The 14,475-nt window shown below is 50.6% G+C and overlaps 1 protein-coding gene across 4 annotated transcripts in view; it reads left to right on the top strand.

Annotated features, from left to right (window-relative positions):
* Positions 1-11,301, top strand: part of RHBDF2 (rhomboid 5 homolog 2) — an 83,461-nt gene extending 72,160 nt beyond the window's left edge. For all 4 annotated transcript variants that reach the window (XM_073310152.2, XM_073310153.2, XM_073310151.2 and 1 more), the window contains 7 exons: positions 1,503-1,609; positions 2,389-2,452; positions 2,761-2,855; positions 3,521-3,596; positions 4,276-4,376; positions 4,855-5,008; positions 7,806-11,301. In XM_073310152.2, coding sequence (XP_073166253.2) covers positions 1,503-1,609; positions 2,389-2,452; positions 2,761-2,855; positions 3,521-3,596; positions 4,276-4,376; positions 4,855-5,008; positions 7,806-8,225 — 1,017 coding nt within the window. In that variant the 3' untranslated portion in view covers positions 8,226-11,301. The remainder of the gene's footprint in view (positions 1-1,502; positions 1,610-2,388; positions 2,453-2,760; positions 2,856-3,520; positions 3,597-4,275; positions 4,377-4,854; positions 5,009-7,805) is intronic.
* The last annotated feature ends 3,174 nt before the right edge of the window (positions 11,302-14,475 follow it).

Here is a 14,475-nt window from a genome sequence, read left to right as displayed (position 1 = left end):
CAGCTGCAAGACTAATGCAGACAGGACTTTGGGGTGTGTACGATGTGGGGGAGGGGGAAGACTGTCTACTTGCTGTGATTAGGTCAGGGAAGGAACCAGGAAAGAAACCTGCTAGCGAAGAACCAAGAGAGTGGTTGAGGCAAGATGGGGTTCAAGTGTAAAGTGGTGCTAACCTCTGGCTTTGTCTCATGTACCATTTTAACTTGTTATAAGTCAAGCGTTAGGAATCAGGACCTCCCTTCTGATGGCTCCACTTAAGTTTCCATCTCTCTTTGTGCCTAATGGTCTCCGCAAGCTAAGACTCTTAAATATGAACAATGCTGGAATTCCACTGTGCTTACCTTATTCTTATGCTTCTGCGTATTAACACTACAGAGACCATTAGACACAAAGGAAACATAAGAGGAGCCCATCAGATGGTAAGTCATGATTCAGTTCACACCATCTCAGGGACCCAATGAACCTGAAAATTAAAACTAGACTGGATCTTTTATACCCCTGCTTTATGCAGCTCATGGGATATACATCATATTGAATCACTTTCCATGATCACAGCAAGATTAATATCTGCCTACTATGTGGCACTTTAGATCCTCTCTAATTGTGCTTCTAATTATTATCCCACATCACTTATTTCTTAATTCCTGTACCCATTCATGTGATGGGTTACTCTTTTAATGGAATCTTCCATGTTAGCTGCACCAGACATGATGAGAGAGCAGCAGGTGGTCCTTCCTACCAACTCTGCACCTGGTACTGCTCTTCCTGGCTGCATGCAGCAGAGATGACTTTAAACATTGTGCGTATAGATGCACAATGTTTACTGGTGGTCTTGCACAGCAACTGGCAGTGTGCAGGGCTCTGCACATGTGGGTGTCATGTCACATTGCTGTGCCACCAGGAGAGGCAAATTCAGTTGCTCTTTGAAGATGTTTTCTTCAAGTGGGCCCACTGGATGGATAACAGCTAATGTGTTAAGCAGGGTCAAACGCTGACAACAAAGTCATGAATGATACATGCAAGAAATTCAACACACTGTCGCTTCCGTTTAAATAATATGAATTATGACTAGGGTGTGCTGCCACAGATTCCAAGATTTGTGCAATGCTTAGGGGTGATTTCTTGCACCTGATTGCTTTCGCTCACTTTTTAGAGAACATCCTAAATAACACAAATTGATTTTAATACAATTGTTTTTCCCAATGTAAGTCTCTTTAATGTCGTGATAGCTACACAACATTAAAGAGAATTACAAAGGGAATTAGGGGGAGCTCACCCACAGGACAAGAAGCTCACTAAAACAGCCATCCAGGAGGCAATATATGATTCCAGGATGGCTCTTCCACCCAAGCGGGTGGATATTTGGAAGTGCAGAGAGGAATTGTGGGGTCTGACTGAATGGACCCATGTTCGAATGAGCTGGTTTGAACACATCAAATCTATGTATCTGTTTAACAACTAAAAAACCCCACACTCCAAATTCCCATTCTCTGGAACTGCAGGAGACGTTAGCAACTTTCACAAAGTGGCCAGATTCTAACTCCCCGACGATGCTCAGCAATTCCAGCTGGAAGCGAACATCCGGGGCTGTATGCCATCAGGACCCCAGGTATGGGCACCGCGCCGGAGAAAGGGGAGGGAACAGGAGGGGTAGTTGAATAGGAACGAGGCATTGGAGGCAGGCCGTGATAAGTCTCCATGTCTGCAGGGGGGGGCTTGGGAACCATATACCATGGGTGGAGGTGGGTGGGTCTTGGCTTTGCTATTTCCAGCTCTGCTATAAAAGGGTTGTACTGAGGGAGAATGTTCATGCCCATGGCACCTTGCATCTGAGGCTCTCACAGCACTTTTCCAAACACACGTGTTCCATTTTAAAGATAGGGAAGGAGAAACTGAGTGAACTGAAACCGACTTACCTGAGCTCTCACAGAAAGTCGGCATCAGCTAGAAGTAGAACCCAGAAGCCCTGACTGCCAGTCTTGTGCTGTAACCATGTCTGTCTGTCTGTCTTAATTCATGGGGTGAGACAGAGGAGAAATGCATTTACCCATTGGATGCTTACATTTGTGTGCATGTGACCCGGGCCGCTGGGCATGTGACATGGTCCACCCAAGAGCACATTAAACTGTCTGTGTTAGGGAGCGCACACAGTCCCCTTCCTTGTACTGCCGCAGTCAGCCCGGGCATGGTCCATAGTAAAGTCTGGCCCTCAGAGACCAAAGAGAATGAACTGGGGACTCTGCACTGAGGTGGGAGGAGAGAGAAGCTACCCAGACCCCTGTGAGTGCTCGTCCAGGACAGACAGCCCAGAGGGTTTCGCTGTCAGAGGGTCCCAGACAAAGGCTGCACCAGCAGAACCCTTCCTCACTGATTGCTCCACCCCCACAGGACGTGCGAGGAGCCAGCCTCCACCCCGCCTCACGTCTGGCCAGATGACATTACCAAGTGGCCGGTAAGGAGTCTCCTGGGAATATTTTGCTGTTTCCCTTCCCGTTCATCGCCAGAAAACGCCAGAAATGCCCATAGCGTTCTGGGAGAGGCCTCCTGGCCTAGAAAGACAGAGAAATAAAAGGCTGCTTTTGGACCAAGCTGGGGAACCCCTGTGACCAGAGAAGTGCCAGTGTGGATGTAACATACCCCAGCGTGATGGGTCTGGGTGGTGGAACTCCCCCTTGCCCGCTATCCATCTGCACTTGTGCACTTAGCTGCCATATGTGCATGTCTCCCGTCCTATAACCAGTTCTTTACTTTTCCTTTTAGATTTGCACCTATCAAGCCAAAAACAACCACACAGGCTTTTTGCACCTGGACTGTGAGATCAAAGGGAGACCGTGCTGTATCGGTACCAAAGGCAGGTAAGCTGCACCCATGCTCCTCCAGGCAGCATTCCTGATGCGACTGGACCTTGCCATGCCAGTGGTTAAGATCCCTAGTCTACTCATAGCATTAGTCTTGTGTTATACGGGTAAAGGAGAGGGGACAGAGCCAAGGGCTAATCTGAGACAACTGCTCTGGACCCAGTGGGGTAAAGCTCATTCCCACTGGCCTTGCATGCCTGACTCTGTCGTCATGTACCCAGAGGGATGTAGAATGTGCATGGAAGCTGCTACTGGACTACTGTGCCCTTGGGAGACCAGTGTCCTGGGGCTATGCCTTATCATAGGAGGGTTTGCTTCTTCAGTTAACTTCCTTGGGATCTTTCTTGGAAAAGATGCTTCCTTCTGGGACATCAGTCATTGACTTAAGGCCCCTGTAGGTCTGTTGTGATGGGCAGATAGCCCTTCTTGTGAAAGGCAGAAAATGCCCCAGGGCATTAATAAGCTGGGAGCTGCAAGTTTCAGCCAAACCCTGTAAATGCAGTGTGGAGTTAAGCAGCTAGGCCAGACTGAGCCTGGATAGACTCCTCCATCTTGTCCCTGGGCCGAGGGAAGAATAAATGAGGATCTGGGCTTTGAGCGCGCAGGGGAAGGGAAAGGGATCCCTGCATGAAGTGACCCCACCTTGTCCTCCTTTGAGCTAGCTGTGAGATCACCACACGGGAATACTGCGAGTTCATGCACGGCTACTTCCATGAGGAGGCAACTCTCTGCTCGCAGGTGAGCCGAGCCTGGGGCAGCTGGGCTAGAGAAATGCTGTGCGGGGGGGCCTAACGCTCAGTCTGTGCTTCCCTGAGCTGAATGCTTTGCGTGTTGGCCAATGGCCAGGCTGGCGGTGTATCTCCATGAAACCACCATCGGGGGCGGTCTGGCAGCTGCCTTGAGGAGCTGGATCAGCACACCGCTCGGTGGTGGCTGGGAATAAAAAGGGGTAGATCCTTGCTGGTCCCAGGCAGAGTAATCCTAGGGACGAGGGCATGCTCTGAGAATGATGAGCCTGATCAATAAAGCAGCATCCAGCCCTGAAGCAGCCTGCAATGGTGTATCAGCACCTACCAGGCAGAAAAATGCACTTCCTGGGTATAAGATTGGGCGCCAGAGAAGTCCACCCACCCTGTATCTCTGCTGGGCACCCACGCTGCCCTGGCGCTGTGCCCCTTAACCTGTGGGAGTCACACTCCCCTCTGACCTGACCCATTCATGGTGGGGTTTTCAATGAATGAGCCATGGGCAGGCCGAGGCTGCTTTGCTGGACCTGATAAATAGCCTGAGAACGTGCTTTGCTATGAGTTGGCTGTCACCTGTGCTCTCCCTCTCCAGCCTCCATTCGTCCCTCTGGGATGTGGCCGTGAGCCAGCGCTGCTCGTTGCACCCTGTAGCGCTTTCCCTTCCCTTTCAGGTCCATTGCTTGGATGATGTGTGTGGCCTCCTGCCCTTTCTGAACCCAGAAATCCCCGATCAGTTCTACAGACTCTGGCTGTCCCTTTTCCTTCACGCCGGGTAAGAAGCAGGGTGGGTGCGGGGAGGGGATCCTCCGTTTTTCCAAGAGCCTCCCTCTGCAGGCATGTCTCAGACAAGCCCACTGATGCTCATGCAATCAGACGAAGTGCCCCGGACCAGGGATGCGACTAGCCATTGGACGGTGGCATGCCCATTGGTTGATCCAGTCTCATTACTCCCTGACGTGACAGATGCTATGGCTAATGAAGAAGAGCATGAAACTGCATTTCCCCCACCCAGCCTCCAAGAATGAAAATGAGCTGTCCCTGCACCCAAACAGTCTCTTCCCATCCTCCCGTAGCTGCCAATCCAGACTCCTCTGCCGGGACAGTTCTTGTAGGAAATGAGTTTGGTTTTGATTTAGATGAAGCCCGAGTAGCTCTAATCCCCACTGTGAGTGAGCGATGAAGTGGGGTGAGAGGGAACGGGATAGGTGCAGAGGGTTGCAGACTAAGCATCTGTGTGTATATTTCCATAGGATAGTTCACTGCCTGGTATCAGTGATCTTCCAGATGACAATCCTCAGGGATTTGGAGAAGCTGGCAGGCTGGCATAGGATCTCGATCATCTTCATCCTCAGCGGCATCACTGGCAACCTGGCCAGTGCCATCTTCCTTCCATACCGGGCAGAGGTAAGGGTGCTCTGAGACCCAGGGGTGGGGTGTTTGCCGTTGTCGCTCTTTAGCCCTGCCAGCTTTCAGGCACTCTCGCCATCAGCCAGAGATCTAGGGCCTCGTGGGGGACTGACGTTAACAGCGTTGTTTAGTGCAGTTGCAAGGTGCTGGTTTGACGTCCCTGTGGGCTGAAGCCCTCTAGCTATTCCCAGAACAGGTACAGCACAGGCTCCAACAGCACCCCCTGCCCTGCCCTGCCCTGCCCTGCCCTGCTGATGGGCCTCAGGCTGCCCCTTCTCTGGGGACCGGCTGTGAGGGTGAAAAGGGCTTGGCCCCCCTGCTCAAGGCTCTGAGTCCGAAGCACATGGAGTAACCCAGAGACCCAGCCATGGCTTAATGTGCAGGAACTGCCTGGTGGTTCTGCATGGCAGGTCCCCCGTACGCTGGTCCATTCTGCCCTCCGTACAGTGTGTGATGCCGGGCTGCTCTCGGGTTGGTGGCCTGAGCTCATTTAACATTCTCTGTCGTGGGCATTCAGCCAGCAGCTGTTTTCCCTGGTACCCTTTGCCCTTTCTGTGCCTGATGCTGCTCGTCACACCACCGGGGGAATAGCTGAGAGGGCACCTCTGTCGGTTCCTTGTAACAAGCAACTTGGCCCCCGGGCTCCTGACCCAGACCCAGAATGTGGGCTCGGTAGCCTGTGATGCAAAGGAAATGGATAACGGGATTAACCACCACAGCAGGATGGAGAGAGGTAGGGGAGAAAATCAGTGGTAGCGGTCCAGCTTTCTCGACTTCTTAAACCAATTGCTCTAGTTCCTGAGCTGAGAAGGGAGGTTTTGGAGGGATTTATAGGTGACCCCAGTCTGCAAGGCAGCTGCTGCCTTTCACTCATTCTTCCTCCTTGCTGCTTCCACCCCACACTCCCTGACCTTGCGGGGGGGAGGGTCTCCCCACTGCACAGCCTTTTGCTCACTCAGAGGCACCTTCCCTGGAGCTGTCTGCTCATTTTGTTGCAGGAAAGGGGTGATTGATTGTAGAGATCAGATTAAAAAAAAAAAAACCCACGCTTTCTAGGCTCCAAGCCCCACACTGGGTAAAGGGGAGAAGAGACAGCAGCATCCCTCTGAGCCGTGTCCTGCAGGCTGGGCTTTTACAGCCCAGTGAGAGCTGGGGGTGCTTGGCATCTCAAACTCTAGTGCTTAGTGCTCAGTACCCCAGTTCAGGATTGGTTCCCCAGTGTGCTAGGTGCTGAAGGAGGCGATTACAGTTGTAGGATGATGATTTTTTAAGGATGTTCTGTAGCTATCTGCTTCGGCACTGACTTTCCAGGTGCAGCAGCCCCTCCAATGCAGGGGAGTTTATTCCTTCTACTCATGGCAGTCGGGAGTGGGGGGGCTTCCTGAGCTCTGAACTGCATTGGAGCAAACCTATGGTGATATGTATTAAATAGGGACAGTCGCCCACTGTGTGAACAACTAGGGGTATGGCTTAGAACTGGTTCCTTTTTGTAACCTGAGTTGACATTGACTGTAGACTAGTCGAAGGTAAGCAAAGGGCATAGTTCAGCTAAACTGCATAAATCTTAATCTTTCTCCAGACTCCTTGCTAGTGGGGATCGGGCCCTGATTTCTCTCCTCAGTCATAATCCAGGAGTCCTAGGTACAGTAGCCTGAGCAAAGAGAGAGAGTCCAAAAAAGTTTTCAGTCTGAGTTGTGGCTGACCCATGTGTCCTCGTTACTGGGGGTGCAGCCTGGCCGTAATCCACTTCTCTGTCTCATGTGCAGGGTTTGCACGTGCCACGCCATCTCATGTACCCGCACGTGAGCATGCATGCACCCTGCGGGTTTACGCACCAGGCAGATGGCTAATCTGTCAGCAGAATTCTGATGGGCTTTGCATTAGATCACACACACGTAATCCCTTTGATTTGTTTGAGTTAGCCTGTGGGGCGGGATGGCTGCTGAGACACCAAAAGTACTGACTTCTCTGGAAACCAAAGTACTGAACTCTCCTTTTCTATGGCCGCTTCCCAGCAGGTCTGAGCAGCCCTGGGCACCAGGGCTCTTGTCCCAAGCCGCCAATGGGAGCCTTTCCAGCTAGGAAACAGTGTCCAGTTCATTCTTCCTTCCCTGTCCTCGCTGTCCCTCTGCTTCACCTCTGTCATCCCTGCCCCTCTGGTGTGCCGGGAGTAGGGGGAGCATTGCTGGTCAGTCCCCTTTGCTGGGTCTCTTCCTGTCTCACCCACCTGCACCGGTAACAGGTTCTGCCCTTGGATGAATCAGGAGCCAGAACAGATTCCAACTCGCCCTCCGGTGGCTGTTTGCTGCCTGTGATAAATTAGTCGCGTCTTGGGAAAGCTGATGGCTGTGCTAGCTGGATGCACCGAAAGCGTCTGGAGTGCCATTGGCTCGAGCTGGATATTTGTCTTTAACTTGGCGCCTCTAGCGGTAAAGCAAAAGCAAGTGACGAGACAGAGCCCAGGTCACAGGGGAGCAGCTTATTGCTGTTTCACCTCGCCAGGATTTAAACGAAGGACAGCACGTGTCAAAATAGTTGAATGAGTCCATGACGGGGTTTACCTAGTCCCAGCCCTCTGTGTACAGGCTAGCAGACAAAGCCTTTGAGTAGAAAGAGAGGCACCAGGAGGGCAGTGACTTGCCCAAGGTCATCCAGCAAGTCAGTGGCGGACAGGGAATAGAACCCAGTTCTCCTAATTCCCATGATGCCCTAATCACTGGACCATGTTTTTACTCCTGTAACTGAACTAAGTTTGAGTGGGACTCACTGTAACTCCCATCTTTATCTCCCTCAGGTTGGCCCTGCTGGATCCCAGTTTGGCTTGCTGGCCTGCCTCTTCGTGGAGCTCTTTCAAAGCTGGCAGATCCTAGAGAAGCCCTGGAAGGCTTTTCTAAACCTCTTTGGGATCGTCCTCTTTCTGTTTCTGTGCGGCCTCCTGCCTTGGATTGACAATATCGCCCACATCTTCGGCTTTCTCAGCGGCCTCCTGCTGTCCTTCGCCTTCCTCCCCTACATCACCTTTGGCACCGGGGACAAGTACCGCAAGCGGGCCATGATCATTGTCTCCCTGCTGGTCTTTGTGGGTCTCTTTGCCTCCCTGGTGATCTGGCTCTACGTCTACCCCATCAACTGGCACTGGATCGAGTATCTCACCTGCCTGCCCTTCACCAGCAAGTTCTGCGAGAAGTATGACCTGGACCAGGTTTTGCACTGATCCCACAGCCTGGAGACAGGGCAGGATGGGGCAGAGGTTTTAACATGGAAAGTTGGCACCAGCTGGATTTTCTCAGTGACTGGGAAAGTGGCTTCAAATCAGGGTGCAGCGGAGAGGGGCGGACATTGCCGTTAAGTGCTCCCAATCCTCTTCTCTGCTGTCTAAAGCCATGCAGGATGTTCACTCAGGGCTAGGCCTGCCTCAGAGCCACAGTCTGTCCCTTAGCGCTGGTGCAGGGCACTGGGCAGGTGCTGTTATTTTGGGGACACGGGAGGGAACTGCCCTGGTTGATCACTGCTGGATGTGGGAAGGAGTGGAGCTGAACTGACCTGGTTTGCATTTGGTCCAGCCAACGTGGGACAGATCTGTCACCCCACATTGAAAAGCCATAATCCCCAGGTCCAGCTGCCGGCATGGGAGCCCAGCAGCCACTTCACATGGGAAAGACTCAAACCAAATTGGGAATGTGGGAGACTTTGGTGCTTTTGTTCCATGCTGGGGAAAGGCCTCCAGTGGTGGGCCGTGCTCTGAGGTGATGACCCTGTGCAGGGACTTGTGTTGCCAAACAGCCCTCACCAGTGCCTCTCCCTCTCGCCCTCAGTGAATCCTTCCATGGTGAAACTGCTGGATCCTTCCTTATGGGACTGAAGCCCCAAGAATGAGGCATTTCAGGGCTTGCCTTGAAAGCACCCAAATGACACCTGTTGAACTCTGTCAGCAAAATCTGCCTCTTTTCCCCACCTGCTGCATCTCTTTCAATGGTCTCCCTTTCCTGACCTGCACTGTACAGCCCTTCCTTCCTTGTGCCTAATGGCATGAGATGGGGCTTCCCATCCTGTAGCCCCATCCCATCTGAGTGCCTTGTGGGTACTGTGAATTGTACTGTGAAAACGAACCCCTTTTGCAGGGGGCACTTTTTATATGCCAATATTTCTTACCTCCATAAAGCTCTAGAGGAAAACACCAGTGATCAGCGATAGTGCCTGAACCAAATGCTCACTGGTAAGAGTCCTCGAGTGATCTTTGGGAATACTAGTCGTTCTAGCGGCTCCATTCAGTGAATGCTGGTGCCTGGCTCAGAGGAAACTGATCGGTTTTAATGACACTGCTCAGGCTGATGCAGAGTCTGATCTCCAGTGTGGTGCATAAGGGCTAATTCTGCCCACTTAAGTTGAGCAGTGCTTTGCTGTGAAAACTGCTCTGTTTGCATATTTAAGGTACCTCTTCAGCCCAAGGAGGGGTGGTGGAATTGGGCCATCAGCAACACTTATTTTTTCAGTCCCAAACTTTCTGTTTGCTCTTTAAAGTAGTGAAGGCCCCTTTTTAAAACCATTGGCGCTTGGGGATTACATGCAAGGAATAGGATTTTTGAGGCTGGAGTTTTCCTTGTGTAAGCACAGAGACGCAGACTTGCCTCCATCTGGCTTGCTACCGGAATCCGTGTGTTCCTCGCCAGGAAACTGTTGTAAAGATGAACTAACAGAGTAACATGCCGCTGACAGTTCTGGGTCAGTGTGCATGCGTTTGCTGAGGAAGGCACAAGAAGGGGAGGGCATGGGTTAGCTAGCAACTCTTACAGCCCCACCTTGCTTCAGACCCTTGGGGTTTCTAAATTCTCCTCTCACGATATGACTGCCAGAAGGTGATTCTCCACATTTGGCACAGTATTACCTCTTTTTTTTTTTTTTTAACCCACAAGGGGGGGGCGGGTAGATTTTGCGTGAAAGAGGAACTGCTGACCATCCCTTCAGTGTCCAAATCGTGATCTTGGAGAATGGACCAAAAAGCGCACAGAGAAATACCAAATCTTAGTTTATTCCTTATCTTCTAGTGCCCAAGGACAATAACTATCCAGTTAGTAAAAGCATGCCAGATACTATCCTATATGGTTCCTGTATATTAACTTGGCCATTCGACTCTTTAAGTTAACAAGTAATCCAATGTTTAATTATCTTGTAACTAGGAGACTGGATCTCATGATAAAGAGAAATAACAATTAAGCTCTTAAGCATGGTATTTGGACCAGGTAGAGCTGGGCTTTTGAAATTACACTGCTGCGTTACTGGCTGAGATCTTGTTTTAAAGAAGCAAATATAAGTTCTTTTTAAGTCCTCAGTAAATTAAAATGATTCCATCCATGAACCGAAGTGGAAAGTGCCTCCTTTAACACCGATTTTTGAAGCTTTAAGAGCGTGTTAATAATGGGAAGACAGAGGCATTCTCCTTGGGGTCCCTCGTTCTGAGACAGCCTGCGACGGACTGTGTTTACCTTCTGGCGGCTGTTCAGTATGTTGTGGGCCATGCGCTGAAGCGAAGGCTTGAATAATGGATGGAGACCAAACTGCTATCTCCTGCACAGATGTGGGCTGGGGTTGGGTCAACAATAAAGGAGGAAGCTTGCCCTGCTGCTGCCTATGCTGTACTTCCTCTCTGGCTAGGCAGGGATGTCAGTTAAAGATTGAATAATGAATGCCTGGCATTGCTCTCCTGAGCCCGGTGGCGCAGTCTGAGCCATGGCAGCATACGGTGTCAGTACATATTGCTCTAAGCACCCTAATGGCCTGTCTGGTTTATGATCAGCTGTCTCTGAAGCAGGGAGATGGGCCCCTTCAGCTCATACATTTCACACTGATTAAACAGCTTCTCCCATCACACTTGTGCATCTGGAAACTTCTCCCTGGGTTAGCAAAGATGAATTGTGCTGGTGCTGGGCCGCATGGTGTCCCAGTGCACTTGGGCTGGGTGGTTGGCTACATACAGGGTGTGCTTCGTTACTGCCTCCAGTCCCACTCTGACCCCCCTCCCGCTGCCCTTCCATGCTAGTTTATCCAAAAACTGGAGCGCTACCCTGTCATCACTGATGCTTTTCAGTACTGTTTCCTTTAATAAATGTCTGTATTTAATGAGAAGCGCACGAAGCCCATTTTCCAGGCTCAGCTGCTGCCGCTGGATGGATGACACTAGGTGGGGGTAGTGACACTTGTTTTGTGACCAGTTGGGGGAGGGAGGGTGAAATAAACAGAGCCATGGTTGACTCTAAAGCCGAAGCATAAATTAAATAATGGTGAAATACAAATTGTCTAAACTCTTCTTAATTAGCCTGGCTGTTGTCTTAATCTGTGGCCCCTGAAGGGTCTTGGGTCAGTTACCCTGTAGCAGAACCCACCAGTGCTTCCTTGGCTCTTCTCCCAAATGCAGTCAATCTCCTAGGCAGGTGCCCTCATACCACTGCCCAGTAAAGAGAGAACAGTGTGGTCTCATTACGACTTCATCTCTTTCGCAAATGTATTACCATGCGCTGCATAATTTGTATCGATGGCACTTAGCATCTGAGCACCTCTCACGCTAACGTGCCTGGGAGGTAGGGCCATGGGATTATCCCCATTTCACAGTTGGGGGAGCTGAGGCTCAGAGAGTCAGTTGCACAAGGTCTCTCAGGAAATCTGTGGTGGTGCAAGGAACTCAACCCAAGTGTTCAAAGATCATAGACTAGTGCTCTAACCACTGGACTATCCTTCCTCTCTAGTAGTGTGCTACACCAGCCTTCCATGCACTTTATATATGGCTAATGCTGTATCCTAACCCAAAGCTCGCTGGAGTCTCTTCATTGGTGCTAGATCAGATGCTATTTAATGGCACTTGGCACTTTCAAATGCCTATATCGTTTATTTCTCTAGTTGTGGGTTTCCTTACTGACTTGGTCATCTGCAATGGCCTCTTACGGCAGATTCAACAAGGTTTTGCTCTCTGTGAAACTTAAGAAGCTACTGAATCCTGGCGCTTGGAGACAATCAAGGGCATTCCAGTGACAAAACCCATGAGACTTCCACATGGCTTGTGGTGTTCCTGGACTCCATTCGGTGGTGTTTGCAGTCCCCGAACTCAAGTCTGCCTCGTGTGGTGATAAATGGAGCTGCACTGCCCATCACGCTGGCTAGTGCCAACTGCCTTTTCCTGCTGCTGCCATCTCCCCTTTCTCACATGAAGGCTTTAAATGCTGCCTGCTTTGACTGCCACTACAATAGCAGTCCCTCATGCTTCTGCAACAGCCTTCACTGGAACAGTCCTCTCCTACAGTGGAAGCTGTCCCGTGTAGTATTGGGACCAAGCAGGTGGCCAATTTTTGTACTGCTCAGAGCCAGGCCTATGTCCTGTCTGCATTCCATGCTGGTGCAAGTTCACATGCAGGCTCTGTGTTTGCTTCTTGGCCAAAGGCCCTCTTATGGGATTTTAAACAAGTGCCCGCATGTGGTAACAGACTGAGCAGCAGGAGCGGAGCTGCCCCTTTACGCAGGCCTAGTCGACGCTAGGAAAGGTTTGCCCATGTAGCTATACCAACCAATTCTCCCAGTGTCCTCACTGCTTATACTGGCAACAAATGCTTTTGCCAGTATAGCTTACACCAGGTCTCCAGACAACATATCCTGGCAAAAGGACTCCTCCATCCACGCTAGGGCTTTGGCTGGTCTATAAAAGGTTCACAAAAGCAACACCCCTACCCGACATTACGATAATGGCGACATTTTCTAGCATAGACCTGGGCGCAGTTCCCCTGCGAAGGACAGAGGGTGGGTTAACTCCAGACAGTGAGCAGAGTCCAGTGGGAGGGGCTGCAGCTGTGGAGCAGGAGTGGGGTGGATGGAAATCCTGTCCTTGCTGCTTTAAACTCAAACTGCCCCGATGGTGAGAATACACCAGACAGGCCTGGCCCTGGTGTGGGAGAGCCAGGTATGCTGGGAGTCCCATGTACAGCCTGCTGTATTTGTGGTGTGCTGACAGCAGCCAGGTCCTATTAGAGCGCTCTGATCTGTCCTTCCTTACGAGAGACGTTCCCGAAAGGTAGGACTGCATTTCCTCCATCCTGCACAAAACCACTCTCCCCTCCCTTCTGCTGTAACTTCCGAAGATGCTTTTTGGGAAAGGATTGATTTAAAAATTTGTTCTGAATGAAATCAAACTCCAGGCAGGCGAAACTGACCTTGATTTTCTTGCAAGGGGAGGCTAGGAAGGTGAGACAGGCTGGATATCTTTGGAAAGCGGACAGGGCTTCTGAAGATCAATGGAAAGGAAAGGCGGCACAATTCTCTTGTCAGTGACCACCTCCCAGGCTGCTTCAGAGGCCCAGACAGAAGGGAAGGCAGCAGACTTGAGAGTGAAGGACTGTCATCCTGCAGTATCCCTGCAGCAATCATCTTTCAGATTGGGGGTGGGGGTTACCTCCGTCCCTTTCGCACTCAATCTTTGCATCAAATGTTCCTTTGTGCAGCAGGCTGGATACTTCCAACCTTCCTGTAGCTTTTAGACTTAGCTAAAACAGCCAGGGAAAGATGCTTTGTGGCCCACTGGCTTTTTGATGTAACTTCTCAAGTGTGCAAACCAAACTCTGCGCCCTTCCCTTTGTTTACCGCTGTTACAGGCTGTTGAATTGTGTTCCAGGAAAAAACACGCTCATCAGAACCCAATTAGAAAACACAACAAATAAATCCTTTATTTGCTGATGAACAAAAGAACTGACAAACAGCACAGGGTGTTCCCAGGGTCTTTCAGATTTCCAATGAACTAGGATGGCATGAGCTAGGAGCTCAGGTCTGTACACAGCACTCACTGGTCCATGCGGTGAGTGAGGGAGAGTGGGCTGATATACCCTCTTGTTCTTAAGGAATAAACTAAATGGGGGTGCCACTTTTTTGGATTTTGGAAAACTTTGTGTGTGAGTATCAGATCAATCTGATAGGAATGACTTAATCTGTGATTCTCTGGAACCATTATAGCCGTGCTTTGGATTTCACTAGATGAGGACCACAAATATCTTAAAGGATCTGTTGAAAAAGCTACCCCTTAATGACCATTTGGGAGTGGATGGAAATGTCTATCCAGTGGTGTAGCCTCCTTGCTGGGCCCCTTAGAGAGCATTCAGTCCCATGTTATATTTTGCTCTCCCTCAGGCCTTGAGCGTGCTGTGGTTTGGGGACAGTATCTCCTATATTGGGTTGGAAGTTGGTGCCCTAGTCTGTTGGAGCAGGGGTAGCCATCACTGAGCCTACATTATTATGGGATTTCTCACACTTCCGTTGGTTGTCAACCTATACCAGCAGGAGGGCGAGGGAGGAAGGGGGAGACTTGCTGGAGCCTAGGGTAGCTGAATGTGTCTCACATATGTACAGAACACGCAAGCACGGATTCCACTGAATGCATCACAGCAGAACATGGCAGCGAACAACTAGCGTGAGAAGGCACAGATGGCTCTTCC

The sequence above is a fragment of the Lepidochelys kempii genome, chromosome 14 (genome assembly GCF_965140285.1).
Source record: "Lepidochelys kempii isolate rLepKem1 chromosome 14, rLepKem1.hap1, whole genome shotgun sequence".
NCBI lineage: Eukaryota > Metazoa > Chordata > Testudines > Cheloniidae > Lepidochelys > Lepidochelys kempii.
This window is presented reverse-complemented; position numbering and strand designations above follow the sequence as displayed.